The 27,465-nt window shown below is 50.9% G+C and overlaps 2 protein-coding genes and 1 long non-coding RNA gene across 6 annotated transcripts in view; 1 reads left to right on the top strand and 2 right to left on the bottom strand.

The window, feature by feature from the left end:
• Positions 1 to 5,915, bottom strand: part of GATAD2A (GATA zinc finger domain containing 2A) — a 60,462-nt gene extending 54,547 nt beyond the window's left edge. The window contains exon 1 of one of the 3 annotated variants that reach the window (XM_086767160.1): positions 5,849 to 5,915. The gene's annotated coding sequence lies outside the window, so the exon portion shown is untranslated. Of the gene's footprint in view, positions 1 to 5,556; positions 5,679 to 5,842 lie in introns of those variants that run through there. The other 2 variants (XM_086767161.1, XM_086767157.1) reach the window with 2 other exon arrangements.
• Positions 5,916 to 6,354: 439 nt separating this feature from the next.
• On the top strand, positions 6,355 to 13,659 carry LOC147597611 (uncharacterized). 2 transcript variants are annotated; one of them, XR_015261138.1, is made up of 5 exons: positions 6,355 to 6,998; positions 8,052 to 8,217; positions 8,743 to 8,902; positions 9,025 to 9,798; positions 13,458 to 13,659. It is a non-coding gene; the product is annotated as an uncharacterized LOC147597611 (long non-coding RNA). The 2 variants fall into 2 exon arrangements; XR_015261139.1 differs by lacking the exon at positions 13,458 to 13,659 and having other exon boundaries at positions 6,356 to 6,998; positions 9,025 to 9,398; positions 9,649 to 9,783.
• On the bottom strand, positions 8,979 to 27,370 carry MAU2 (MAU2 sister chromatid cohesion factor). The gene is made up of 20 exons (XM_086767155.1): positions 26,939 to 27,370; positions 26,828 to 26,845; positions 26,506 to 26,571; positions 25,736 to 25,831; positions 24,082 to 24,176; positions 23,533 to 23,560; positions 22,899 to 23,054; positions 22,211 to 22,357; positions 21,655 to 21,745; positions 20,882 to 20,985; positions 20,105 to 20,182; positions 19,449 to 19,514; positions 19,090 to 19,173; positions 18,052 to 18,101; positions 17,729 to 17,806; positions 17,159 to 17,270; positions 16,558 to 16,648; positions 14,885 to 15,012; positions 12,741 to 13,526; positions 8,979 to 12,706 (listed from the first exon to the last, which is right to left on the bottom strand). Exons 1-19 carry the CDS (start codon positions 27,368 to 27,370, stop codon positions 13,452 to 13,454), a joined length of 1,995 nt encoding a protein of 664 aa, XP_086623281.1. The 3' UTR covers positions 8,979 to 12,706; positions 12,741 to 13,451.
• Positions 27,371 to 27,465: the final 95 nt, after the last annotated feature.

The following is a 27,465-nucleotide window of genomic DNA, read 5'->3' as shown; positions in this document are numbered from 1 at the left end:
TGTCAAGCCCAAGCGAGTTATCCGCACCTCTCAAACAACTTTCTGTTACACTTTCCCGCGTGAGTTCAAGTTTGACAGCTCCGCAGGACCTCACTTTGCCCCGGCTCCTGCTGTTATTTTCAGGAGATGAATACCCGGGGTCCTTTGTTACCTGTCACCCTCAGGGAGCTGACGGGGTATTTGTAAGATGCCGACAGAGCCTCGCCGTAAAATGACAAACAACCGTGGGCACGCTGATGTAACACCCGAGGCCCGAGAGAGCACAGCCAGGTTCTCCTGGTCGCAGGCAGGCTGGCACTGGAGGACGCTGTGCGCTGAAAACCTCTGCATTTTCACCAGGATGATGGGAGTCTTATTCCAGGATTACTCTAAGCACTTGCTACCATTGTTCCTCCTGGTAGTAGGATGTTTATGATCAGCACGTGGAAAAGGCCAGTCTTCTCCCCTAGCCCCCTGCTCACGCTAACCTCAGTTCCATGGAGTCGCCTCTCTTCCCCAGCACCATACACTGGGTCAGGCCTGTAACCTGCCTTCCTGCTGAAAAGCAAGGCTTACAAATTATATTAATTGCTAAATTTAGGACTGAGAGGATCGGTCATTACTGGTCTGATTTTTTTCAGGCAGATGCCAAGGGAAAGGTATTCATACAGCAACTCCTACTTCTTGCTTAGAGTTCACCGCAGTCCCAAACTGGAAATCTCAGCGCCCACCTTTGTGTTAGTCGCTGAGAGCGCCTGCACAGAAATAACACAGAGCTTTTACTGGAAGACCAAGATTAGGGGTTGTCTTCTTCCAAAATAATCATGTATTCTAACAGTACTTCACAAATTGCATATGGAGTTTCCCCCAGTGAACAAGAATCGGCTCAGGAAGAAGAGAAGAACGCTTAGTCGTGCCAACGGGCAGACTTTGGTAAACTGGTTTCCAATCCGGAATCTGCCCCGGACAATGAATCCAAAGACTTCTACTGAGAAAAGGCAGTGGGGGAGATCCCTGGCAGCCACCAGAAACTGCTGCTGGTTACACCCGCTCCCAGTGCACTGCCAAGAGATGGCTCTCAGGACAAAAAAAAAAAAAAAAAAGACCTCTATGTCACCAAAAGCTGGAGCACCTTTGTTGTCCTTTGGAGAGGAGGCCGGTGTGCAGGCGGGTGCAGAGGCACGTGAGGCCAGGAGGGAGGGCAGAGGCTGCCACAGAACCGCATTCCCAGCGCTCTGACGAATAACCAGATACTTGGTTAATAACTGCAAAAAGGGACAGCCCAATTCTTATCATCGGGCTCTCTGGAGATTTGACATCCTTGGCATTGTATCCGAAGAGGAAGGAAATTTCTCACTTCCCTAGCTATTTCAGTTATATAAATCAATTGTTGAGGGATGGTTTAACTGGTCTGCACATAGGAACCAAGGCAACAGTGTTTGGGCTCAGATGTACTTTGGAGATACCTATCTATAAATTAAAAATACAATGCTTTGTAATTTATCAGCAATTGTATTGCATGTACGTTGAAAAAAAATGGTGAAATCTAACAGCTAGGGAAAAACCCACTTGGTTTTACGCTGGCAGTCACGATGCCCAAGTCTGCGTTCCCTGCCTGCGAAGCTGCTTGACTGGGGTCCTGTGGACCCAAAGCCCTGATGGTGTCACCAAATATCGGCCATCCTCCTCACAACATCACGTCTTGTCAGCTGGGCAAGCGGGTGCAGCTGCATCGACTTAACAAACTTAAAAAGAGACTATTAGTGTGGGCAGTGGGTTAGGAGATGAAGTTTTCTGGCAAAGAGAGGTCTGCTGTGGGCCCCAAAAACAACAATAAAAGGATGGAAAAATCCTGAAAATACCTCTGGCAGCTCCGTGAGCGTAAAGCCTCGGGTTTACCATGCCAGGCAACCCAAAGCAAACACTGCAGGTATTGTTCCAGTATTTCAGCTTGTCGCTAACACCCCAGTCGCTCACTTGCAGCAAGGCAGAGCTCTGTCCCAAGTGCGGCAGCTGAAGGGTGAACTGATGTCACGGCTGACTAAGGAACTCGTAAAACAAAACCGTGATAAAGACACGAACATCTCCATGGACCCGTTTCTAGGGAAATGGTGTTTTCCACAGAGAATCCCTCACTACAAGCATTAATTTGCTTATTTTGCAAATCTAGAAACCTATTGGATGAAAGGTAACGTCTCAAGTGAAAAGGTGGGGGGATTCAGTCACACAATAGTAATTCTCATCCCCTCTCCGTGCTGGCTTTTAAGCTTTCTCCTCCACCTCTGCTGAAGGGCCAGGGCAGTATTTTCTCCTGTGACTACGATGGGTCAATGGAGTTGGCTGATGCGACTTATTTCACTTGGGGAAAAATACCTATAATCCTGTTCTAGAGGTAACTCCTGGCACCTCTGTATGTAACCGACCAAAGAGGTTCGCTGGCTCTGGAGATGCTGTGCAGCAGCCAGCCTCCCTGTGCTACACGGTACGGCAGCTCAGTCACCCGCAGTGTTCAGCGCTGGGCTGGTAACCAGGCTGGTGAGGATTCCAAAAGCACACACACCACCTTGCTGCAAAGAGAAGGCAGTTAGTCAGCCAAGGGCTATTCTTACAGTGTGTCTTCTCTCATTGTTCTTTGGCTGCGGCAGCCAGTGATATTTTTGGTTGCACACCAAAATTGTGAAACTAGGCACTGTGAGTCAGCCCAGAAACGTAGAGGAGATGGAACCCCAGCACTCTGCGAGGAACGCAGGACAGACCGGCAAGATGGAATAGGCAAATGTTTTTCACACATCTTCTGAAGAGTTTTTTCTACGCAGGAACACCACAGAGGTATTTCAGATGACGGCCCATTGATGCTGCTCGGCTCCTCAGGCGGAAATGTGTATGTCAAGGGATGCAAGCGGTCCAAAAGTTTTAAAACTAAAATTCCCCTGTAATTTGCAATTCACTGCTCCGGTTCATGCTGGCTTTAGCAGTGAGAAAAGCTGCGAGTCCTCATTCCATTTCACTACTGCTAGGAGACATTTTAGGGTTGTCTCTCCCATTCTCCTGGGAGCGCTGCTAAAAACGCGGCTGTGACCCACCGAATACGTCTCCACTCTTAAATTCCCAACTTGCCTTTGGGAAACTGGCACAACACACACGCCAGATTTTCCAGAGACTGCCTAAATTCAAGCTGAAGATGCAAGGGTGGAAAGCAGCCGACCTCCTCTCTTCTCAGGAGAAGAGACGTTCAGGAATACCTACATCTAGCAACGGCCTTCTGGGTTTTGCTCCAACGAGGATGTTAGTGCTCAGCGCTTCTGCCTCTTACATACAGTCCTTGAAGCCCTCAGTCTGTCATGATGGAAACGGGATCATTAACTCTGGATGAAAGCTTCCACATTCTTCTAGCTTTCACAAGCAAAGCTAGTGCGTTTGTGTACTTTTTCAAACAAAATTTTGTTATTTGTAGTCATCAACTCGTTGCTCATAGACAAGTTTCTTCCTGCAAGACCCTCTGCCATTGGTCACGGCAACAGGAAATCTAGAGTTTTAAAATGAAGTCAGCCGGGAGACATGAAATAGCCTGCGGCATTTGGCTTGCTTCAGATAGTAGCCCGTTGGATTTGGGGACCAGTGGTACGCAGACATAATTTCAGCTGTATTTGTGCAACAACATCCTCTGTTTTACCCTCTGGACGATCAAGTCACTGTTTGAACAGTATGCGTACTCAGGTTCACGTAAAACGCGTCATTACTTTTTTCCAGACTTTGTCAAGAGTTTAATCTGTGTCACTGAGACCAAGATTAGAAGAAAAGGTCAATTTACAGCTTAAAAGAAGACTGCTCACTAAAAATATATGTTTTCTGTCTTAAAACTTTGTGCTTGGTACAGTCATGAAAAAATGCTTAAGTATCTCACATCATTTTCGTGGCATTTGATAGCACTTTGTGTTCAGCTAGTTCCAATAAATACTTGTACTACCAATTTCTAAACTGTTTAGGAGTGATATTTAAGGGTCCTTCGCAAGTTAAAGTGAAAAGAAAAGCTTTTTTTTTTTTCTTCCCTTACACTTTTTTTTTTGTTTGGAATTTGCTGCTAAAATGCAGTGAAGAGTCAAAATGTGTAAAGTTAGTTACTTCTAAATACTTAAACCTGACAATATTCATTTACCTACAGGAACCGCCACAGCGTATACCGCTCGTGCATTTACTCCCTGAAACTCTCTCTAGCTTTTCACCGCACTTTGCACAAAGACGGTAGGAAAAAAAGTGGAAGACAGATAGAAAATTAATAATGAATTAGATTTTTAAGAAGCCCTCTAGATATGTTCTGTGAAACACGGCAGATAGCTGGGGGTGAGGAGAAGGTGGCAGACCACAGACAGGATATAACTTTATTTTGAATAGAGCTCGTCTTGCGTACAAACTAAATCCCCCCCCGAAGTAGTACAGAGATAAAACGTTGCCAGAAAAAGAAAGCGGTCGAGGCAAACGTAACAGTGGTGTTTTCAAACTGGTGAACACGAGCCTGGTTTCAATCTTTGTGCACATAACCCCCGCGCAGCTAGAGAGAGGGGTACGAGGACTCCTCTGGCATCAGCCCCACAAAACACCTCCATCTTAAGTCCTGTCGTGAATTCAACCCATCTGGCACTCTCCAGCAAGCAACCAGGGTTTGTTGGTTTTTTTTTTTTTTGTTCCTGCTTAGCAGGTCCCCTCCGTCAGTGGCCTCACCCTGCCTGCATTTCGCCCTTCCCTCCCGGGGAGGCCGGGCCGGGGCAGACCCCCGGGCCGTGCCGCCCCGGGACAGGACCCGGTCCCTTGCGGGAGCTCCGGTTCCCCCCAGCAGCACGCAGCGCTGGGGCTGCTCTCGGGCGTCCCGGCCCCTCCATCACCAGAAAAGCTGCCCCCTCCGCGTCCCTTCCCTGGCAGCCTCTCCCCGCCGGCTCGGGGCTGGCGACCCCCGGCCCGGCCCGGCGGCCCCCAAGTTGTCTCCCGGATGGCCCATCGCCAGCCTCGGCGCCGGCTCCCCTCCCCCGCTCCCCTCCCCCTTCCCAGGGCTCCGGAGCGGTAATCTGGCTTTGCTGACATGCTCGGGTGGCTGTGCCTATCGGGCAACTCCCAGGATGCACTCTTCGCTCCTCCCTGGCACCCCCTCGGCCTTGCCCACCCTCCGCGGGCACTTCCCCCGCGCTTCCCCCCTCTTTCCCTCCCCGCTTCCCCCTTCTCCCCCCTCCCCACCCCCGTTTTCTGGCCGCCCGCTCTTCCTCAGGGCCAATTCCCCGGCGGCCCTCCGGGCCTTCCCCTCCCCCGCCGTCCCCGGGCCCCGCCGCCCGCGGGGGCGCCCGCACCCCTGGCCCCGATGGGGTGGGGGGGGATGGGGGTCCGTGCTTCACACCCACCCCCCCCGCGCACCCCCTTCACGGGCCCGCGCCCCCCCACCCCCACGCAGCGACCCCCGGCCCCTCGCCCTCCTCACTCGCCCCTTCCCCTCAGCCCCTCGCCCCCTCGGGGTGTCGCCCCCTCCCCTCCCCGGCCGCCCCCCGCCCCGGTCCCCAGGGGCTGCGGGGGGGGGGGAGGGGTGTCACTCACTCTCCGCAGCCCCCTCGGAGCCGCCTCCTCCTCCTCAGCGGGGCCCGGGCCGGACTGGGGCCGTGGGGGGAGGGGAGGCGGCTCCCTCAGGTGGCCACTGACAGGAGGAGGGAGGGAGGGGGAGGGGGCTGCGCGCGCAGGGAGACCCGCCTCGCGCCGGGCTCGCTCCCTCCCTCTCCTCCCTCTCCCCCCTCCCCTCCCCTCCCCTCCCCCCCGCCCTTTCCCCGTGCCGCCCCGCGCGCCGCCGGCGGCGCGGGACTCCCGGGGTGGCGCGCGCGCCACCAACCGTCACCTCCTCGGGACGCCTTTCCCGCCCACCCCGGTTGCTAGGCAGATTTGGACAAACTTTCGCCGCCGCGCGCCTGGCCCCGCCTTCCCGCTCCGGCGTGTGCGCGGGGCGGGGTGGCTTGTTTTTTTTTTTTTTGGAAACGAACTACGGACGGCTGCGACTTCCAATGAAAAGCTGGGGTTGCCCACCCCGCTAGCCAATCGCAGCCAGAGCCCGCCCACAGACGCGTGGGTGAGGAAAAGCGGAGGAGTGGGGGCGGTGGTTGACGGGCAGCCTGGCCAGTGAGCGCCGCGTGGACCGCGGTGGGTGGGGAAACGGAGGCCAATGCGCGGCGCACGGGGAGGGGGCGTGGCCGCCGGCCGGGCCGCGAGGCTCGGGGCCTGGCAGCTCCCCCCCTCCCCTTCCCGCGACCCGGGCACCGCGGCGGGACGGGCCCCGCACCGCCCCCCGCCCGGCCCCGCGCCGAGGCCGGCTGAGGTGATGCGCTGCCCGCAGGGAGGGGCCGGAGCCGCGGCGGCCCTTATCCGCCCGCGCAGGCCGGCCTGCGACCTCAGATAGGGGCCGGCGGCGGGGCGCGGAAGGGGAAGGGGAGGGGGCAGGCGGGCCGCCCCGCGAGGGTCCCGCACCCCCCCGTAGCGTCGCGGTAGGGGGTGAGGCGGGGGCAGGCCCCGTCAAGCCGGTCCGGGGCCGGGCGGCCCGCGGGAGCCCCGCGGCGGCGGTGACTCATCCCCGCTTCCGCCGCCGATCTGGGTCAGGGGCGCGCAGGCGCGCTCCCGCCGCCGGCCGCGCCTCCGAGAGGGCCCCGATAGCATCTCCTCCCGCGGGGGCCGGCGGAGCGGCCTTAACCCTTCCGCTGCGGGCTCCGGCAGGCCTCCCTCGGGCCCGGCGGGTGCGGTTGTCGGGATCCCCCCGGCCAGGCCAGCGCCGAAACGGGAACAAAAGGGAAAAAGGGAAAACCGGGAGCGTTCGCTCTCCCCGTGAGGTTCCCTGGACAGCCGTGTTCACACGAAAAAGTACTGAGCTGCCAGCCTGCAGCTGGCTGTCTCTGCCGTAAGCCTTCGGACTCGTTCAGCATTTCCAGGCACTTGCGAGTGAGCTCGTTCTTAGAAGGGAAAGAAAAATAATGTCGGGTGCAGCAAGTTTGTAATCGAGGGTGACAGGAACTGTGCTTTATTTATAACGCCAGCACCGATCCTTCATCAGTTATACTCCACGTAGAGACTATTACAGGCTTAGAGGCAGCTTCACATCAGGTTATTCAGGCGCTCGTTTCAAAAGTAAAAGTGAGATAATGCGTCTTATTTTAATTCATAATCGTTAATAAGCGTAGATCAGTATTTTACTACCCCGTTTTACTAGGGTGGGGAGGGCAGAAGGCACATGATCAAGGCTTTTGCGAGAAAAGAGCAGCAGAAGCTCAGCTAGGATGCTCCGGGACTGTGTTCAGCCTTTGCTGAGGAAAGGTCCAGCATACTCAACTTTTCCCCTCTGGATCAAAGATTCACCATTTCTGTCAACGACTTTGTGCTCAACATCCTTTATTTAAGACTGGACAGGAGTCTTCCTGTTATAAAGCACCTTCCTCCACCCTCTCTACAGGACAACTCCAGCCACAACTAACCAAGGGTTAACAGCGCAGCTCCCAGCCAGTCCTCACTGGTTACTGGCTTCTCCCAAAGCCACCCAAAGCCACTGGCTTCGCCTCAAGCCGTTCAGAACTTGATGGTTAACTACTGAAGGCTCGATCCTTCTGAAGCAATGCTTTAATCCACGCAGGGCTGCCTGCATCTCAGCTTGCTTCCTTTGCTGTGTCATCAGGAGCGTTTCAAATCAGGTCTAGCACAAGACGCATTTTATTACCTCAAAGTCAGGTAAAGTTACTTCCAAAAACCTCTTCAATACATTTTTTTTACTTGCCCTGGTTGGCCAGACTTTTACCGAGGTGCCAGTAAGCTTTGCCATCTCTAAAGGCAGCAGCCAGCAATCCTAGCAAACACTGGGAAATCTGTTTTCCCTTGTAAACCCTTAGTTTGAAATACAACCGAATAACGACAGTCGCTTGTGCGCAGGCTAGCATCTTAGTTTTGCTTTGTCAGCTCACAACAAGCCTCTACACATAAAATACAAAGAGGATCTAACTCGGGATGCATCTCCGGATCCACTGGGCAAGTATCAAGCTTTTGCATCTCTTGTTTATGTATTTTAGATGTGTTTCACAGGGAGTTTCGCCACTGGGTACGTCCTCCGCAAGGAGCTGCTTCGGAGGAGGCGCCAGGGCCGGCCCCGACCGCAGGCACGGGGCAGGACAGAGAGAAGGTGGCGGTAGCTCAGTTTGTGCCAGACATGGTTTTCTTTGGAGAAGGGAACTGCAGGTAAGCAGGGTGAGGAGAGTGGAGCGTCGGCACAGCCCAGTCTCACTTTCAGGTTAAAATTTTCATACGGTGAGTAACTTGTCGGGACAGAACCTGCTCAGCTTCTGTGACAAAATTCAGGGGACTAGCTTAGCAGCTCAGATGACATTTTGGAAAGAGACACACGCAGTAAGGTTTAGAATTTTGAGTTTTCCGAAGTTTAATGAATTCTGCAGTTTTCTTCCTTTTAAATGGAAGCTCAAAATGTGAAATTTTGAAAAGCAGTCTCCGTTAAACCAGATCCCATGTGTGAGTATCCAGTACAGTCAGCATCCTTCCCGACTGTGCAGCTGCAGTGAGAAGTACTTCTGTCCCAGACCAAGCGAGAAAAACTCCCAGTGCCCCGCCGATCCGATCCTTCCAGCCCAGACACCTGCCGGGGTTCCTGCCGCCTCCGGGGCGGGTGCACAGCCATCCCAGCGCTGCTGCTCGGGGCGAGCAGTCAGGTGGATGTTTTCAAGCCAGAAATTCTGGTTCTTGTTCCAGGCAGGAGCCCTCAAGACTGCAGGCAGCGCAGGGATCCATCCCACCGGCAGCCGCAGCGCTCTCCACGCAGCACCTAGCACCCACCCTCTGCGGCGTCCTGCCTCCTGTCCCACAGCCGGGAGGGCCTCAAACCGCTCCCGGCGCCGGGCTGGGCGAGGGGGTAAGTCACCGCTGCCACAGAACACGCGTCCTTTGTAGGCGGGACCGACTAAAGGAATTAGCATTCTCCAAACTGCTAGAAGAAGTAAAATTAAACTTTATTTAAAAATTCTTCTGATATAGAAAACGAGAGGAAACAAAGGCAAGGAAGTGACGCCCTCTGTCCCATCTTGTGACGCGAGTACAGCTGCAGGAAGGAGCACTGGCAGAGGGACACGTCCTGCTGCTGACAGAGCTACAGACACCTAACAACACATCGTACAAACCCACAGAGCAGGTACAGGCTCCCTGCAGGAAACAATTATAATTAACACGCTTGCTAAGACAGTAGAAGGGCACAGACGGGTGTCATTTCATCCCGATTTCTCCCGGGGTTCCATACAGCCTCCCTACCCGCGCGGTTTCCTCGCTCGTGCCTTGCCGCTGCGGCGAGGACTGCCGTACGTTACGGAAACGGGACCACCCAGCGGGAGCTGGAGCGGCCAGAGATCTCTAAGGTAAAGCGGGACATGACTGAACTCCCCACTGCACTTGCTGGAGATTTGGGAAAATCTGAATAAAACGAGAGCGGTGAAAGGACCCGGCGCGTGCTGCGCTGCGCTCCGCGCGTCCATGGGCAGCACAGCCACTGCGGGCCCTCACGTTACGAACGCCCATTTCTGCTCGCGGTGCCACAGTGAGCGTGCACGCGGGAGGGAGGGGATGAAGTTCATTTTTTTGTTTTTTTTTTTTTTTTTAATTCCCCAGCTGCCCAGTCTAGATTTCCTGTGTACGTGGGCCTTTCTGATGTTCATACCGTAGGAAATGAAACACAACAGGCAACACTTCTCCAGACTGCGTTCTCTATATATATACACGTCTTTACACTATCTACAAACGGCGATTAGATGCTTCTGTGTAAGTTCTGCTACTCATTTAAAAATACTAGAGAAAAAACTGTACAGTTCTCTAAATTACATCTTTAGAAGAATAATTTTTTTTTTAGAAGTTCATAAAAGACTTCATCTTTGTTTCCATAGAGAATTAAATGATTGGACAAGAAAGATTAGAAATCTGTTGTTCGAATCAAGTCAGACAGACCGAGCACTTACAGAACATTCTCTGTAAACTCCTGGGTTTCTGTTCAGCTTTACATAAGCGCTCGAAAATTAGGAAGAACTTCAGTTATGAGGTCCTTGTTTTAATCTCTGCTACATACAAAAGATACTGAAAAGCAAAAACTATTAAATAATTTAATATACAAGTGTAGTTAAAAAGCACTGTACATTGTAACAAATGTACATTGAATTTCAGAGATAGAAAATCACCCAGCTATTTTCAAATTTACATGGTGTTTGAAATTGCAATGGGAAGAGGACTCTGGTAACAGCGCCGTTCTAAGTGCCGCGGGGCAGCGGGTGAGCGCGGCCGAGCGCTGCTCCGCACCAAAGCGCGGCCCCGGTGAGGCTGGCGGGGAAATCCCAGGCTGCTCCCGACCTTAGGAGTTCAGCAGCCACGTTCGGCAAATGGTTCCTGTTCAAACCTGAGCGCACTGGCATCAGAAGGCAGCAGGCAGCCCTTCCCTCAAGTACTTCCTTCCCTCCCGAGAACGGAGCGGCAAGGGATCCAAGCCGCAGCGCAGCCTGGCTCGCACGCAAACACCCACACGGAGAAGCCAGCAAATCGCAAATGGCTCTCCCGTAACGCAGTCCCCAGCTCCGCAGGTCCCTGAGCTCCCAGCTCAGGGCAGATGAGCTGCCTGAACGGGTACCAGCAGACATCTAGCATGCTGCGAAACGCTTTGCTTAAGCTCAGCCCAAACCACAGCTCTCCGGAGTTGGGATTTGTTAGTATTGCCGTACGGAAGCAGCGCTTTTCTGACCGTTTACAGCAATTCTTGATAGGTGCCGTGGGCATGCAGTCCGTTAGCTAACGGCCTCAGACTGGAGGACAAAAGACAAACCGAGTGCCTGGGTCACCCAAACCGGACTGCAGGTTTAAAGGACGTTTTCGTTACGACCGTTCCTCAGCTGCTCAGACGCAGCCCAGAAATCGGCCGTTGCGCTCGGCTGCTCAAACAGGTACCGAGTTCTCGCACCTCGGTGGCTTACAGAGAACAGCCACAGGCAGACACCGCTTCCCATCCACAAACACGCACACGGAAAAAGGGCCAAAGACTTCAAAATAGTCCGTGGGGGATCAACCTTCCCAGTGCAGAATTTACCTGATCGCTCCTCGTCAAAACCCCGGCCCGGACAGCTGCTGAGCTTACGGGGCGGTTCCGGCTCCAACCGCGCCGGGGGCGCAGCCTGGCTGACCCGACCTCCTCGCCGCCAACCAGGGCCCCGCGCGCAGCGCACTGCCACGAGGCGCTGGCGCGGGGACGGGCTCCTGCGCCCGGCAGCTGGCGCAGGAATGCCGCGGCAGGCCGGCTGTGGCTCTGGGATTCACAGCCTTCACTGGGACCGGAGACACAGCCGGGTGGCAGAGACAGAACACGATCCCAACGCGCAAGTGACGCGGAACAGGGCGTGTCCGCGCGGATCCTCCCTGTACGTGGCACCTCCGAATACCCTGTACGCTAACTCACAGCTTTCTGTCCTATTTTTTTGAGTTCTAAGCGAGACTTTAACCAGCACTGATTTTTTTTTCCTTGCAAACCCGGTAGTAAGGCTCTCTCCCTACACCAAGATTGAGGCCATGGTTTTCCCTGCTGGAGATTTTACAAGGCCTAGAAGATACATGGCTTCTGCAAGAGCAGACAGCTAAGAACAGATCTAAATCAGCATCGTGTGTCCCGCAGAGGAAACAAAACCCTGTTTTGGTGGCTGGACAAGCACTTCTCCCCTTAATACAGTCAGTGGTGAAAACTGCGGGGTTTGAATTGCAAAAGGTGAGCGTCTGAGCTGGCCCTGGACAGAGGGCTAGACTTTGTACAAGTGACCATTGTGGGTTGGAGCAGAGGACTTCTAAGGCCCCTGCCAACCCAAACCATTCCATGGTTCTGATTAAAGACCGATTTCAGATTCCTTCTACAATAACAGCTCTACAGGTTTGAGGGGGTCAAGTATTTCCTCTAAAATATTCTCCTCCTCCCTCGAAAACAAAGCCATCACAAAGCCCTACGCACGTTATTTTTCTAGGGGATTCCTTTGCCCTCCTCCTTTTAGGTTGGGAGATAAATATGCAGAGCTACCAGGAGAGAAAAACACCTTTATTCAACCCCACGAACCTCACAAGCTTGACAGGGCGCTACGATGGACTGGCACGGATCCTCACTATAAAGCTGCTGGTGCTTCACAGAATTAACAGCTCCCAAAGAGAACCTGGGCCCCGTCTCTCCTGCCCTGAGACAGCTGCAGGGGCACATCAAACGCAGTGAGAATCCACAGCTGAAGGGTTAAACACCGAGGCACAACAGGAAAGCTAACACAGGGAGGTTTGGAAACGTTAGGTTTTTGCCAAGGCCAAGACTATAGTTTAGTTTTTATCACAAGCTTCTGCCTTGCACTGCGTCTGGGTTTTACTGAACGGGTTTAACTCCGACTTCAATCACTGGTAAAAGTCATTAAGGCACAGGAGCTGCCTTCCCTCCGTGAGGCTGCAGTGGAGATGCAACACGCTGCTTCCCGGTCGCTTGGCCACGGAGGGACTGGACAGGGCAGGAGCCTTCCTCCCTCCCTACAAACGACAGCAAAGCGGCAGAGCTGGACAGAGCGGCGGTTCCGCCTTGCCCTGCGCGGGACTGGGCGTCAGTGCAGGGACACCCTCGGAGGGACGAAGGGGTGGCACATCGTCATACAGTCCTGAATCTGGGACACGGAACCTTGACATGCACTCCTGAATCTGGGACACGGAACCTGCTTCTCTGCCAACAGCCGCCCTGCTCCGCACAGCCCGGAGCCCACCCCGCGGATGCTAACGCAGCCCGGGCTGCGGCCGCGCTGCCCATCACAACTCAGATCTCGCCCCTCTCCTCACCTCCACCACAGGGCTACCCACGGCCCTGCAGCAACTGCCACAGCAAACAGGAGAGAACATTACCTCAGAAACTAAGTGTCGCACTTAGGGTGCCCTCCCATCAATCGTGATTTAATCCAAGCATTCCCAGGAGCGGAAGGGCGCAGAGGGCATTAAAACTGGCATGCAGCGGACTCCAGGGAAGGTGTAAGGAATTAGAATACAACTGGTATTCAGAACTGTGCGAGTCCTCTTCACGTTCTGCGACAATTTTTAAAAAGGTATCCAACAACTGAAGGAACAAGCGTCCTTTGGACTGAACCTCAGTTCTCAGTGCGAGGGAAGCAGATTAAAACCAGCAGGTATACACACACGAGCTGTGTATTCACACACGTCAGGTAAAAGCAGCTTAAAATGCCCTTCTCACTTTGCAAGTCTATGAAATGTACGTTGTCTTTCTGCAATGTTTCCTACGAGGCCCTCACTAGAAGAGGAATTTGCTGCCTTTTCTTTGAAGAAAAGATTTTGCATGAATTTTTTCTCCTTTTTTTTTTGGCTTTTTTTTTTTTTTTTTTCTTTTTTAAACACACTGTCCTGATCGTTTTTCTCTTTCACAGGAGACTGGCCAGGCTGGTGGTGGGTCCGTTCTGTGCCTGGAACTGTACAGGAGGTGGTCCATCTGTCCACTGAAAGATAACAAACAGCGTGAAAACCCTACAGCCACTGCCCGGCGAGGGGAGGAGCGCGAGTGAGGCCAGCAGGAGCTCGCCGTACAGACGTTCGCTACCTTGAGATAATTAAAAGATTTCACCACCAGAAGTTGCGTATCAGGTTTAGCTTTGTTTTACACGCGTGCAGCTCCTGCTCACGGTATGACGCCCGTCATTCCAAGCCTAGCTGACTGCTGTGCTGAGTCCGGGGTGAAGGGCAATCGAGCGGAAGCATTTCCTGCTCTCACAGGTGAGCACCTGACCCTCCAAACACGGGGAGCCGGGGCTGGCGCAAAGAGGGACCCAGCTCCAGAGGTGTCTGAGCCCATCCTGCGCTGAGCTGTAGCGTTCCCAGAGCCCCTGCTGCTCACCCATTTCCTTACTGAAGTATTTCCCTCTCGCGTTAGTCAAAATCATCTAAAATGGGCAGATTCCATATTTGTTTCTTGACCCTCTCCCCCCCCCAGATTTGTAACCCAGCACAGATGATGCAAAAGCCAGCAACAGCAAGCAAAGATGGAGCAGGCTGGAGCCCGGGCACCCGGCTGCAGCACAAACACTGTCACTCTCCCAGGTCTGGGGATCCCTTTGCCAGCAAAGCCATCAAACAGCGTCTTTCTATCGGCCTTTGTTCCCCCCTTCTTCTCCCAAAAGGGAATGTTGGGAAAAAGACGTCAAGTTCCTCACAACTCACATTCCCACTCGGACATGGTTTCAGTCTGGAACATTAAATTATCTCATGCCGTTGCGGAGTTGCAGCTTAGGAAACCATTTTGTATTTTAAAACCAGTGTTAAAAATGTTTCCGACATCAATATTTGAAGCTCAAAGAAGTTGCACCTTAAGGCAATGGCTATGCAGGCGTCAAATGGTATCAACTGGAAATTTAGATTTACAGGTAAGTTGAAAAAAGCCCTTAGGGATGCTGCAGTATCAGCAGAAACTGTATCTTCAGGAGTCTACAGCAAAGCATTCCCCAGACCAAGGCAAACTGGACGACCTAAACCTTAAAACTGAGCCTGCGATCATAGTTCAGTTTCTTTCAAAAGCAGTGAAGTGGCTACCTGCTACAGAAGCCATTTTAAAAAATGTCAGTTCTGGGCTACCAGGAAGAGACTTCTCAACCAGCGACCTCGCCCGCCAAATAACCCTCCTACAAGGGAATTAATGGAGTCACTTCTCCTGTTGCCAGGCCAGGCTAAATAGCAGGAGGGAGACTGAATTTTGGCAACTTCCTGAGAAGTGTGCTCAGCAGAAGAAAGGAATAGCCAAGGGAAGCAAAGCACGTTGTTCTGCCCCAAAAATGCTCACAGCTGCAGGGCGAAGAGTGCTTACCGTGATGAGATTGTGTTCTGGAAGACTGCACGCTTCAATGTGGTCCTGGAGGAGCTGCTGTGAGAAGTTCTGATGCATCTGCGCTGCCTCGTGCGCATCCATGGCGTTTCCACAGGCTTTGTTCAGGTCTGAAAGACAAGAGCATCGTGTGCTCATCAGGAAACACGGGCTGTCCTGCCCTCCGGCCGCCCGCTCTCTCATCTGTTCCCTGTATTTGATGAATTTAATTGATTTAAACCCTCAATGTACCGAAGTCTCATGACTGCTGAATCCAAACCTCTTTGAAGAGAAGCTGGGGCATACGGGGAACCTGGAGCCTCCCCTCTCCACTGGTACCAGCAAGGCGCGCTGCAGGATTTGGTGTTTCCCACTACTAAAAATAACACCACAGCAGCTTTCAAAAGAGGGAGCAAACTCCCCACGCCAATAAAAGCCCCCGTGCAGTTTGTGTTTGCGTTTTTAGCTTCCAGCCCCATCTAGTGGGAACAGGGAAGACGCGCAGGGTTTTCACCTCCACAGTTCAGAAACACGGGTTTCAGAGGTCAAGCAGTATTTTTGGGGGGAAATCCTTGCTTTTGCAGAACTACGGATGCCTGCAGCTTTGCATCTACTGCAAGCTGATGGTAGCGCCCGTTTTCAGTGAGGTCTGGTTCCATTACGCAGCCTCCTCATCAAGCACCTTCTCTTCAAGGGCAGGTAATCAGTTCTAGAGAGGAAGCTCTTAGGAAAAAATGAAGTGGAACGGAAACTGCCTCTCGCTGTTCCCAGGCTGCCGGAAACGACTGGAGGCAACAGCGGCTGAACATGGGCTGGCGTTTCCTCATCGCACTATCGGCACGGTTTGTATGCAAACTACCGCTTGGAAATGAATAAAAAAAAAGGACTTCAATTGCCTGGAAGTGGTTTTGTAGCAACAGCAAAGCAGAAAACAAACCTGGCCTGCAGTGCTCAAAACAGAGCACCGTGCTTATAGTAAACATGACAATTTAATATAAATTGAGGCTGCAGGCTGAGTTCTTGGAAAAAGCGTAGAGTCACTGCTGTATTTTCTAGTGAGAGCTAATCAATTGCAGCGTTGATGCTGACAGTCTGCCAAGAAGCCAGTCAATATTTGAACAGAGCATCCCGGGGCTGTGTAAAATCGGATTAAACAATATTTGTGTATGAAGTGATGTAATAGTCTCTTATATTTATTAAAGCCCATGCACAGCAGCAAAGCCTAAGTGAAACTTAATCAAATGTTTACTGCAAGGAGAATCGCAGCCAAAAGAAAAGCAGAGCAGCAGCAGAACAGATGCTACGGGGGTGCGAACTGGAGCCCCTTCCAACGGGTCACCAGTTCCAGCCACAGCAGGAGAAACCAGCCTGCTCCCTCGCACCAGTCCCACGGGGAAGCTGCAGCCCTACAGGGCCTGCTCGCCCCCCGCATCTCCCAGCCCCCCACCCCCCAACCCCACCCGGAGCACCCGTCAGCAGCACAGAGCTGCAGCCAGACAGGGCGCCGAGGGGCTGAGGATCAGGAACTGGAAGAACCGTCCTGCGCTACCAGTAGTGTTTCCTAACCCCAGCCTCTCGGCGAGCGCTGGTGCTGGCACAGCTCCCCACGCTCAGCCCCGTCACAGCAGCGGGCTCCCCGCCACTCTCTCCCAGCGCAAGGCCTTTTCCTGACTCACCTCTCAGCAGAGCCGACGACCACAGCTGCACGGACATGTCCGGTATCTTGCTGGCGAGCTGCATGGCCGGCACTACCATGTTATTACTCTCCTGGTGAAGAGCAGATACCAAAATAAAACGGAATTTGGTTTTCCTCTTGCAAATACACGTTACACAGAGATGTTAAATTTGTGATTAAAAATGTGTGCACTTCAATCACTGCCATGTTCTAGCTCACAGTGGAAGCGCTTAATGGGACAATAACCCAAATGCATCCTATGTAAAGCTGCCTGGAATTCTGCTCTGTCCTAGGAATTACGGTGTCTGTGCTGTACAAGACAACAGAAATATTTCATGCATACGGTGAGAGGAGGAGCTTGTACCCACAACTCCTCCCCAAACTATCCAGTTTAATGCTGCTGTTTGTCCTTTATTCAGCTCCTTTTTCAAGTGATTTCAGGCATTATAGAAACACACACTTCTGGAACCGACTTCAAACACTACTGTTCTGTTAGTGTTATGCTTTCTTAAAATAAGATTAATTTCACAAAGTGTCCCAATTCTCTTTGGCAAGCAACAAGTCAAGTGTTTACACGGTAACACCAGAGAGCGAAGGCTTACCCTGTGATTCCCTAACACATAGAATATATGGCCCAGGAGCACGAGAGAACACGCCGTCAATCGATTCAAATCTTCTGCATTTGACATTTTCAGTGTCTCTCGCAAAAATCGCCTACCAAAACAGCAAAAATAAAGGGTTTTAAAAACTCTGCTTTCCCTCCAGTAGGTAAGAAACATCATTAAGAACAGAATTAACCCAACTGGCAAATATGAGCACTTGGGAATAAGTGTGTGCTGCAGGTGACCTTAAAGCGCTTAATTCCTAAACCGCACCCTTCATTTAGCAAAAATGACTCAGAAGCGAGGTTCTCCTTCGGCAAGCTTTTGTTTCAGATGTGCCGCCGCGGAACACCGCGCAAGTGTTCTTCTCAGTGTTCAGAACAACAGAGATCTAAACCAAACAGCGTGACGGCGTTTTCCTCAAAGTACAATGGAAGCTGGCTAAATCCACAGAGCGGGAGAGCTAGCAGGTTTGAAAGCAAGGCCGCAGGGCTTTCATTTTCATCTTAAAAAGCTCAGTTTAGTTTCTCCTTTTTCCCCCCATCTTCCAAGCGCGCTGATTTTACTCACTTTGCCTCGTTGTATCTTCCTTGGAAGAAGGAGAACAGACCTCGGATGTAGAAAGCCGCTGCTCGAAGACAGTGAGAGCTACGGAGAAAGCACCGCGTTGAAACGCAGGCATTGCGCAGCGACTAAACGCGTTACTGACCTATTTCTAGGAATCTGCCCAATAATCAAGTCTCCAAACAAAACATCGTATTTAACGCACGGTCAGAACCTCTGCCTTGAAAAGAAGTCGAGTATTTGGTTTTCTTTTAAAAAAGCCCACTACAAATCCAGTATTACCGTCACCCACACAACATCAGCACATAGATAGTTTCTGGAATTCTCACCTCACAGGAAAATTATGGTCTGGATTTATCCTTTCCAATAAGCTGTAAAGCTACAGAGAGGGAGGGGAAAAGAAAGACAATCAGCGTTTCTCACAAACAGGCTTACAGCGCTGACAACAAGCACATTTACAGCGGCGCAGGTCACCACCAGCACACTCAAGTTTACTCGTACGGGTTAGATCACAGCACAAACATTCCAGCACTAGGAGTTTTCATGCCCATTTTGATCCTAAAAAAAAAAAATCAAGTTTCATACAAGACATGCTTCATACAAAAGCATACAAGATGTGCTTTCTCAGACTTCACAGAACTTTCTACACAGTGCTAATATTTCCCAGGAAACTTTTAGCTGCCACATCTAACTGAACTGTTCAAGACCCAACTGAATGCTGCATCAGATCTGCTATTTAATTAAATCCAGAAATCAACTAAGCAAAGAAAAGTCAACTTTTGTATTATTTTTGCTCTCTAAGCTTGTTAGCAAAGTACTGCGTGCTGGGTGAAAAAGTTCATTGACAGCCTCTTCACAAGAACGCTGCAAGCACGTCTCTGAGAAGTTCCTACAGAAGGACCAGACACGTCCCTGGGGGCGCACGCAGCCGAGCCTTTCCATCAGCACAGCTCTGGGCACACCGCTGCACCAAAATGAACACACACGTGCACACACCTATTTCTGGGTGTTTCGTTAAACCTTGGCTAGGCCTTACGTAATCTAATAAAACCCCTCCACAGATGGCAACGGAAGCAAACAGGTTGAACGAGTCCAGATGACAGTTAACCACACACTCCACGCTGGGAAGCTTGCCCTCCCAGTGCTGTAGAGAATTCTGTGCAGGATCCAGAACGCTCTGCTGGTGCGCAGCTAGGCCAGGTCACACCACTGGTTCTTTACTGCCCATCAGTGCTACCCTGATTAAGGAGCTGCCTGGCTGTGGGACAAGGCACTGCTTTGCAAGAATGCTCAGAAAAAAAGAGCAGTCCAAGCACAGCAGCAGTTCTCTCCCCAAGGAAGTCATGACTTTTATAACGACTGCTTACCTCTTGATGCCGGTTGCCTTCCCTGATGTACACACTGGCTAAGTTTGTCACGATAAATGCCCACAGCTCCTGATGTGTAGTGAGCTGAAATAAACAATTACCAAGAGCACAGTCAAACACTTCAGCACCTAACCCAGAATTTGCTCAGCCCATTTAAGTCACCACTTCGGTGTCTGACATGGCTGTTAACAAATCCTCCTGACCGGAACTGTGATGAGCACAGAAAAATGATGAACTAGTGCAACTCATGTAGACGATCTCCACATTTCCCTTCCAACCTCAACCATTTGCTGAGGCACACAACGAGCTCATTTCCACACCGAGCAGGCACAGTAAATAGTTTGGGAAGAAAATCTTACCCTCAGTGCTGTAGTAAATTGTGCTTCTGCATTGTCCATGCAGTTAACAGAAATGCAGTAGAGCCCCTGTAGAAGACAGGATATTGCTAAGGTAACACACAAGGCAGTTACAGCGAGCCAAGAAGGCAACAACGGCATGCACAAACCCACAGATACCTCAAGATCCTAGCAGGAAAAAAAGGTAACCAACAAGTCTTAGCTTTGCTGGCCTCTGGGAAAAACAAGCAACTTCCACACAAAGTCCTTCAAAACACTATGCTCCTGTAAAAAACCGCCCCGTTTATCTAAAAAAAGCCCCTCTTGATTTCTTATAATACTCCAACAGCAACGCTAGATAAATTCTTCCCCCCGCGCAGTTCCCACAACACACTGTCTCAGTATACTGGGCACAGTATAAATCTCCTGTATCTACTTTGCACGCTAATGATGCTGCTGCTTTTTTAAAGAAGGGATTTACGCTTTTGACTGGCTTAAATACCACTGGGCGTGAGTCCGCACAGCGGGGCTGGCAGTCGTAACGCAGGCTCCATGACTCAGCAGGAAATCTCGCTGGCTGTGGCACTACGTTCTCATTAGTTACTGGTGACCGGTCAGTACGAGCCTCGCACAAGGGCTTCCAAAGAGTCAGAAGTTTACTACTCATCGCAGACACTTACTAATAGCGTGTGCAGCTGGGCAGCGTGGTTAGAAAACAGCCTGGGAGACTGCTGGCAGAGCTGACAGACTTGGGAAATCTGTTAGGGAAAAACCAGAATTTTAAGAAACTCTTTCTCCATTTCATTTTATGCTCTAAATCCGTCTACTCGCACCATACGTGTCACTCCGTACATGTCAGTGACTGGTTTAAGAATCCTAAGTCACGCTCCTAGGTGAAAGCGGAGGCTAGGCTTGCCTCCAGCCAAGGCACGCACGCTGCTCCGTACACACTCCTCCCACTCAAACTGGTTCTGAATTATTTGCTCTGCAGCAGCTCCACCATATGGTGGCACCACCTGCAAACCCAGTCACAGAGCTCTCCTAACACACTCAAATTGGGAGCTGGCACGCAACAGAAAAACTGGAATCAAGACCTTCCACAGGGCAGGTGTTTGTGATGAGTTTTGTGAGCCAGAACCAATGACTGTTCCTCCAGCAGGCTAAATTCCCCCCTCCTCCCAAGCACACTTGTGACGGCAAAGGTTGAGATTGAGAGGTTGAGCAGCGTGTCCTATAAATCAGCGTTCTTAAATAAAATATTTAAGAGAAGGCTAATTCCACAGCTTCACATTTGCAGTATCCTGAGCGTTGTTAGGCCTGAGTACATCTGTTAGCAGCTTAGCATTGCTGGAATCCCCATCTGAGCCCAAGGATCTTCCTCAAACGGAAATTCCGTATTTCAAGAGCTATCCCTGCACACATCCACACCCAGGGAAATGATGAAACCCCATTTTTACCTCCTGCAACGCTGTGGCTTTGTGTCCCGTGACAAGCCGACACATGATAATGTGTTCCAACAAAATGACTTGGAAAGATGACAAGATAGGACTGCAGTCCAACACTGAAAAGGGTACAAAAGTAACTCAGTAAGTGAAGTTAAGACAATCCTAACAGCCGAAGCATGCAGCCTCCCCCCACCTAGCCAGCTGCCTCATCTGCAGGTGGCTCAGCAAGACTGCGGTACAAAGATTCCTTTGTGGAAACCTAAGAGTGATGCCTTCGGCTCGACAGCCTGGTGTCAGGAGAATCAGCACAGCGCGCTGCCCAGCTCCTCCACAGGCCACGAGAAGGATGGCACAGGTTTAAAAATAAATCAAAGCAAAAACTTCCCCAAAACCACAATGCTTGAACTGTCAGTAGCGGGAACATGAGCATAAGCTAAGGAAAAACTTGGGAGCACATGTCTGTTTTACAGAATCAAAAGCTGGGATAACCATACGCACGGACAGCCAGCCAGGCAGCATGAACACACGCGTACTTACAGCTGCTTTGACTGAGGGACCATGACCCCCCCAGACTTGATTCCTGGATTCAAAGTACACAACCAGTTTTAAAACAGAGCGAAATTCTTAGATGCAGCAGAAACAGACTGACAGCAGCCTGGCCCACTGAGCTAAATAAGGTTGCTGTGGTTTTGCTGGGTTTTTGTTTTGTTTTGTTTTTTTAATTTAAATTAGCAACAAGTAATAGAATATTGCAACACCAGCTAAATTGTAACCCTTATCCTTACTTTTTAGCTTCTCTAGCTGCATGAGTGCTTTGTCTGTGTACTTCTGAGCCTTCTCCAGGTACCCTGCTTGCATGGAATGCATCACTGTCACCTGCCAGAGAACACAGGAAAGATTACCAAAAAATTACCTTTGCAAAGAGGAAAGGTCTGGGAGTTCTCCCAGCTACCAGCTTTTTGAACTCATTTTTGACATAATTTAGGATTATAACCATATTCAAGAAGCGGGGCAACTAGTTTCAGGAAGGTGAAGTCGAGACTGCTGCTGTGGTGGTAAAAATAAACCAACGTAGCTCTACTTGGTACGAGCTAATTTGACTCGCTTTGGCTGGGATATTAACAACGTTACATTCCAGTTTCCAGACTCCTCCCACAGTCTCTTCAAACACTGACACTGCTGAAAGCAACAGTCGCACAGATGCTGCGGCAGAATTAAACTGTCAGTGTAACGTAAAGCAGCATATGGTCTGCAAAAATCCATCGCTGCTGGCTCTAAGCAATTTTTAACCAATTCCTCGTTAATTAGCAATATACACGAAGTAAAAAAAGAGGTTCTCACCAAGTAGACAAGCACACACATGTGTTCCTTGGGCAGCCAGTGAAAGAGATCAGCGGGGTTGCTGGGCAAAATTTCATCATCATGCAGCGTGGAGATGGTCTGGATGCACTGCTGAAGCTGTTTCAGGCACGGCTTCACACTTTTCACCTGTGAAAGATGATTCACAGACACAGCTGCTGCAGCCCAGATGCCTGGACACTTACTGAGCTGGGAAAACTCGCCAGGCAATAAATAATCTTCGCCTTCAGGAAATCAGTTTACGCATAAATCACAACACTAGCATGACAGAACAGTGACTGCTTTAGGCCTGTTCCCAGATTAACAACAACCAGTCCTTCATATTTGTATGTATGACCAACAGACACTCAAAATGTTTTTCAAAATTACGCACAAAGCCTGCTATCTCCACCAACATTACACAGAAGCAAGAGCGGCCGCAACAGTTGTAAGCGTATCACGGTAAACCTTTCCTCGAGGAAGAAGAAATGGATGTAACTTCTTCACTCGTCATTTCATGTGTGATTAAAATCCACAGAAATCAAGCTTCTTTAACAAAGAGCACATCACAGCAAAAAAAAAAAAAAATTCCCCCAAACCACCACAGCGCAACAATGAGCTGCTTTTGAGGCAGCACCCTGTTTCCCAGTTCTCACGCACGGGAGCTGTAAGCAGCAGAACTGGCAAGTACCTGCCCAGCATCCAGGTAATGCGTGACCTGCAGGACCAGGAAGAAGACGCGCAACGACTCCTTCTGGATGGGGTTTCCTTGCCAGTTTTCAACTATCTGCCCGCAAAGAGTAAGGAGAGGGTGCACCTCTTGCAGCTTTCGTTCCATTAGAAGGAGCTATAATTTAAAAGAAAAATTCATTATTTTTGTGCTAAACGGTTTAAACACCCAGAGACCCACAGCAGAGCCCCCAGGTACATCAACCTACTGTTTAAAACCAAAACAGACGCAAAGACATCTTCTTACAAGAGCTCCAGCCTTTTCACACGACCACATTTTTCAGCCCTCATTACAAGGGCTCCAGTGACAATTTACAGTTATCCTTTTCCCTTCCAGAAAATTATTTTCCATAATAAAGGAGGAAAAAAAGGCAAACCTATTCACAAGAACCTTGCAGACTTAAGGCTTATCCCAGGTGTATTTCAATACTACGCTTGCTCACGTGAACAAAACAATATATAAAGCTCAGAGAAGCATGCAAGATACCTTAAACCAAGTACCCTGGGTTCCAGCAGGTGACATAGCATTGCTCTGCCATTCGCATTACACTACTTAAACAAGGAAATCGTTTATTTTAAAAGTACATCCAACTTACCATCCCCTTGCTTAGCAGAAACAGTGCTCTGAAATGAAACAGAACAATGCCACCATCAAAAAAAGTTACCCAAACCACAACCAGAGACAGAACCCCGAGAAAAATGTCCACCTTTCTCCCCCTCAAAGACAACATACAGAACACCCCTGAGGAACCGGCCCCAGAGAGCACATGTAAAAGCTTGATGAAAACAGCCCAGTCGTAGCCCCAGGAATCAAAGTCTCAGCTTCCCAGGTTTACATCCCAGCTTCGGACAGTTCCAGATACAACCCGGCCAAACCGGGCTACCGGGAAAGCTTTCGCCAACAAAGACAATAAACAAAATTCAGCTTAACAAAAGGCTCTCCAAGGTCTTAGTGGGCATTATTGGTTTTAACAGAGAAAGAGAGCTGGAGAAATCATCAGATCTAAGAGAACAGTCAGAAATAGTGGCTTGCCTTTAAAACACACATAGCAACCACATCTCTGAAAATTAGAACATCTCTAAACAAAAAGAGGAGGAAATCATAAAGTTTTCCGTGGGAAGAGAGAAGAGTGCCGGGAACTCACCTGGTATACTCTGACCCTACCACCCGAGCGTATTCTGCTCCAACTCCAAGCAGGTCACACGCTGACACCAAGTCTTTTTCAAGTGTATGTAGTTGCTGAAATGAAAAGGCAGCCGTAAGAGATGAGCATTTTCTTTGTGAATCCCATCAGAAATTTTTAAAAATGTGATTACTCCTGTGCTTTACACGTGACAAGCGCTAAACTGGTGCTTGTTAAACGTATCACCTGATTCCACATTCGTTTTCCAGGAACACTCGGCAGTCTCCAAAAAAAGTCTAACGTTTCAAATAAAATTTCTCAGTCCACCTTCACATCACATTATAATTAATTAAAATCACATGCAGATCAGATCCCAACAGTTCCAGTATAACTGTGGGGCATTATACTGGAGTCACTGGAACAAGAGGGTGTTTTCCAGCAGGAAGAAGAGAGGAAGCCTGCAAGGTGCGTTTCAGGTGACAGGGAGAGGACAATGCGACCACCAGAGCACCTCTCACTCCCTGCTGCCCGCCAGCTTCTGAACCTTCTCCAAGCTCAGGCTGAAAGCCACACCAAGGCAGCGAGACACACAGGCCTCTGCGGTCAAGCAAAAGCCAGGAAAGAAACAGCACACAGAAGAGAAAGCAGCAAAGAACGGCAAGCTCCAAGGAAGGACCCTGTTCCGAGAGGGGCTCTGAGAAAAGCGCTCCAGCTCCTCAGGAGTACTCAGCAGTAACTCATTGCAAAGCAAACATCTGTCCTTTAATCGATAGGATTAGGCGCTCGCTGCAATTCCTTTTAAATTATTTTGCTCTGCTCAAGCTCATCAGGAAGGGCAAAAAGACAAGTACAGGTGACTATTAAAAGTCTTCAAAGATAAAACTACTTGCCAACTAGCTCCCTGCTCCAAGGTACAGTAATGAGCAATTAACTCCCTCACATCTCAGTTAAACGCCTCGAAGAGGCGTAACCTGGAAAACCAGGGAGAGTTCTTCAGCGATAATCCGCTCTTCCCTTGACCACCTGCCTTTCTGCGTATGCTCCCAGACCTAATGCTTTGGGCCACTCAGGAAAATCAGCACGTTAAGAGCAGCTACACAGCTGAAAGCTGCTAACAAATGTTAGACACTGCAAATTCCAACATGCACCAGTTTATTCCCAGAAGCAAAGATATCTGGCCTGTGCAACTGAAGCCACATTTAGAGCATATTACAGAACAGGAAGAGTAACGCTGCTTGGAGGGCCCTGCACCAGCTGCTTCTCCCACCCCAGCTCTGCTCTGTGCACTAATTAGGTTGAACACAATCAAACTCACACTTCAGTTTGGCAAACTCCAATTCCAGCAGGCTTTAGAAGAACATTTGCCCTTCCTGCAAGCCATAAAGTGGATTTTATTTTGCTCCACCTCTACAGTTGTGTGTTACTAGAGCCCTCAGGATGATCCTCGCCGCTTCTTCCCCCTCTGTCACCAGCAGATAAAGTGGGCTTGACCCAATCCGTCACCTACCATTACTTCAGAGCATAAGCTTTCCTTCTTTTGTTTATCCATGAGCAGCAATGATTTGGCAAAAATAAAGGCATCCAAGCTCTTTTTAAGAAGAATACAGATATTTTCTAGGCATTTTTCTCCAGCCACAGTACTAGAGTAACACACCCATCAACGTAAATCACTTACTGCAAGTTGAAAAAGCAATCTGCAGTGCCAGTACGGAGTCTGCTGTGAAATCTGAATGGCTTTGCGTAACAGAGGTTTTGCTGTATCCACCGAATTCTGAAACAGAAACACGCACTCCAGTCATCATCAAAGAGAGGCTCCTGGGAGCTCCATCGCTAATAATAATAACTTTTAAACTAGTTGCTTTCCGTGTCCATCCTCCATTAAAGTCTCACAGGTCAGGAATTTTAAAACACGAGAAGCAACAAAGTCAAGTATCTACCACGCAGGGCCACCTACACTCTGTTCAAAAGTATCACCTATTTAACCCCGTTAGCCATTATTCCAATAAGCACTTTGCTCCTGCATGCGAGAGAAAAAGTAAACATTTGCTTTAGAGAAAGTAAAGACTAGTTAAGGCTCTTCTGTAGAAAAAGAATAAAAATAATCTAGGAACATAACAAAAAAAAGGAAAATAGTCTACTTCCCCCCTCCGCCCAAGTTAACTCGTCTTTGCCTAAACGAGGGCTAAAGAAATACTTTGGCCAAGTAAACTTCCTTGGCTGCAGAAGGCTTCATTGCAACTCCAGCAGCAGCTTTCACAAAAAGAAAGACCAAAAATATTTCAGGCTTACGCTTTAGTACTCTACATTTGCATGGCAGCTAACTTGTAAAAACTCCGCAGACCCTGTTATTAACAGTTACACACTGCTCCAAAGACGCTCAAATTAAACGCAGCCCTGCGGTCTCAGGACAACCAACCATTTCTGAGGCAGCTTCAGCGCACTCACCTCCTGACAATACAGTTCGGACAGGAGGCTGGCTGCCTCAAACTTAACATCTTCGAACTGGGGAATCTAGCAGCATCAGAGTTAAGTAAATATTAAAGAGTCTGGGACAGAGCGCCGCCCCAACATCCCCAAAATGCTTTACAGAACACAGACGTTAGGAAAGCAACCCACGATTGTGGAAGCAGACTAAAAACCCCAGCTAAATCCCCATCCCCAGGGCCAGGCTCTTTCTGCAGAGGTGTTTTGTTATCGGAGCCCTCGCTGCTACAGCGAGGTGGCCGGGCAGCGATGCTCCTCGCCCGGGCGGCCAGGAAAAGGATACTTGTTGGGATATCAGCCACTGCAAGAGAAGACAGCGCGTTAGTCTGCAACCACCACGGGCCGGCCCCGCCGACAGGGCCCCCCCCAAACCCTCCACCTCCCCGGGGCTCACCGCCTTCTCCAGGTGCCCGCGGGCCTGGTCGCCGTTGCGGGTGTGGTGGTAGAGGACAGAGCCGAGCTGGAGGTGGGTGCGGGCCTCCATGCGGGCCGGGGGCTTGCGGGGCAGCACGGCCTGCAGGCAGTGCACGCAGAGCCGCACTTTGGGCGGGCTGGACGTGCGGAAATGCTCGGCCAGGCCCAGCAGCGCCACGTACCACGACTCCCCCCCGGCCGCGCCGCCGCCCGACCCCGACCCCGGTGCGGGCCCAGCGCCGCCGCCGCCGCCGCCGCCACCGCCGCCGCCACCGCCGCCGCCTCCACCACCCGTCTCCCCGGAACCCGCCGCACCGCCCGCCGCCGGCTGCGGCTGCTGCTGAGGCGGCGGCTGCTGCTGAGGGGCCGCGCCGGCCGCCGAGCCCGCCGCGCCCGCCGCCACCGCCGCCATCTCAGGGCCGCCGCGACAACACGGGCGGGGGGGCGGGGAGGGGCGGTGGCAAGGCGCGGCGCGCGGGGAACCATGGGACTTGGAGTCCGCCCGCG

Source organism: Chlamydotis macqueenii, chromosome 26 (assembly GCF_036417535.1).
Source record: "Chlamydotis macqueenii isolate bChlMac1 chromosome 26, bChlMac1.mat, whole genome shotgun sequence".
NCBI classification, from domain to species: Eukaryota; Metazoa; Chordata; class Aves; order Otidiformes; family Otididae; genus Chlamydotis; species Chlamydotis macqueenii.
Note: the sequence above shows the minus strand (reverse complement) of the source record. Positions and strands in the feature narration are given on the sequence as shown.

Coding starts and splice junctions, on each gene's coding strand:
- MAU2 (XM_086767155.1), bottom strand. CDS start 27,370: ATGGCGGCGGTGGCGGCGGGCGCGGCGGGCTCGGCGGCCGGCGCGGCC. Junction 20,183..20,881: donor AAGCCACAGCGTTGCAGGAG/GTAAAAATGGGG, acceptor TTTCCCTAACAG/ATTTCCCAAGTCTGTCAGCT. Junction 15,013..16,557: donor GTCGTCGGCTCTGCTGAGAG/GTGAGTCAGGAA, acceptor CTTGTCTTTCAG/ACCTGAACAAAGCCTGTGGA.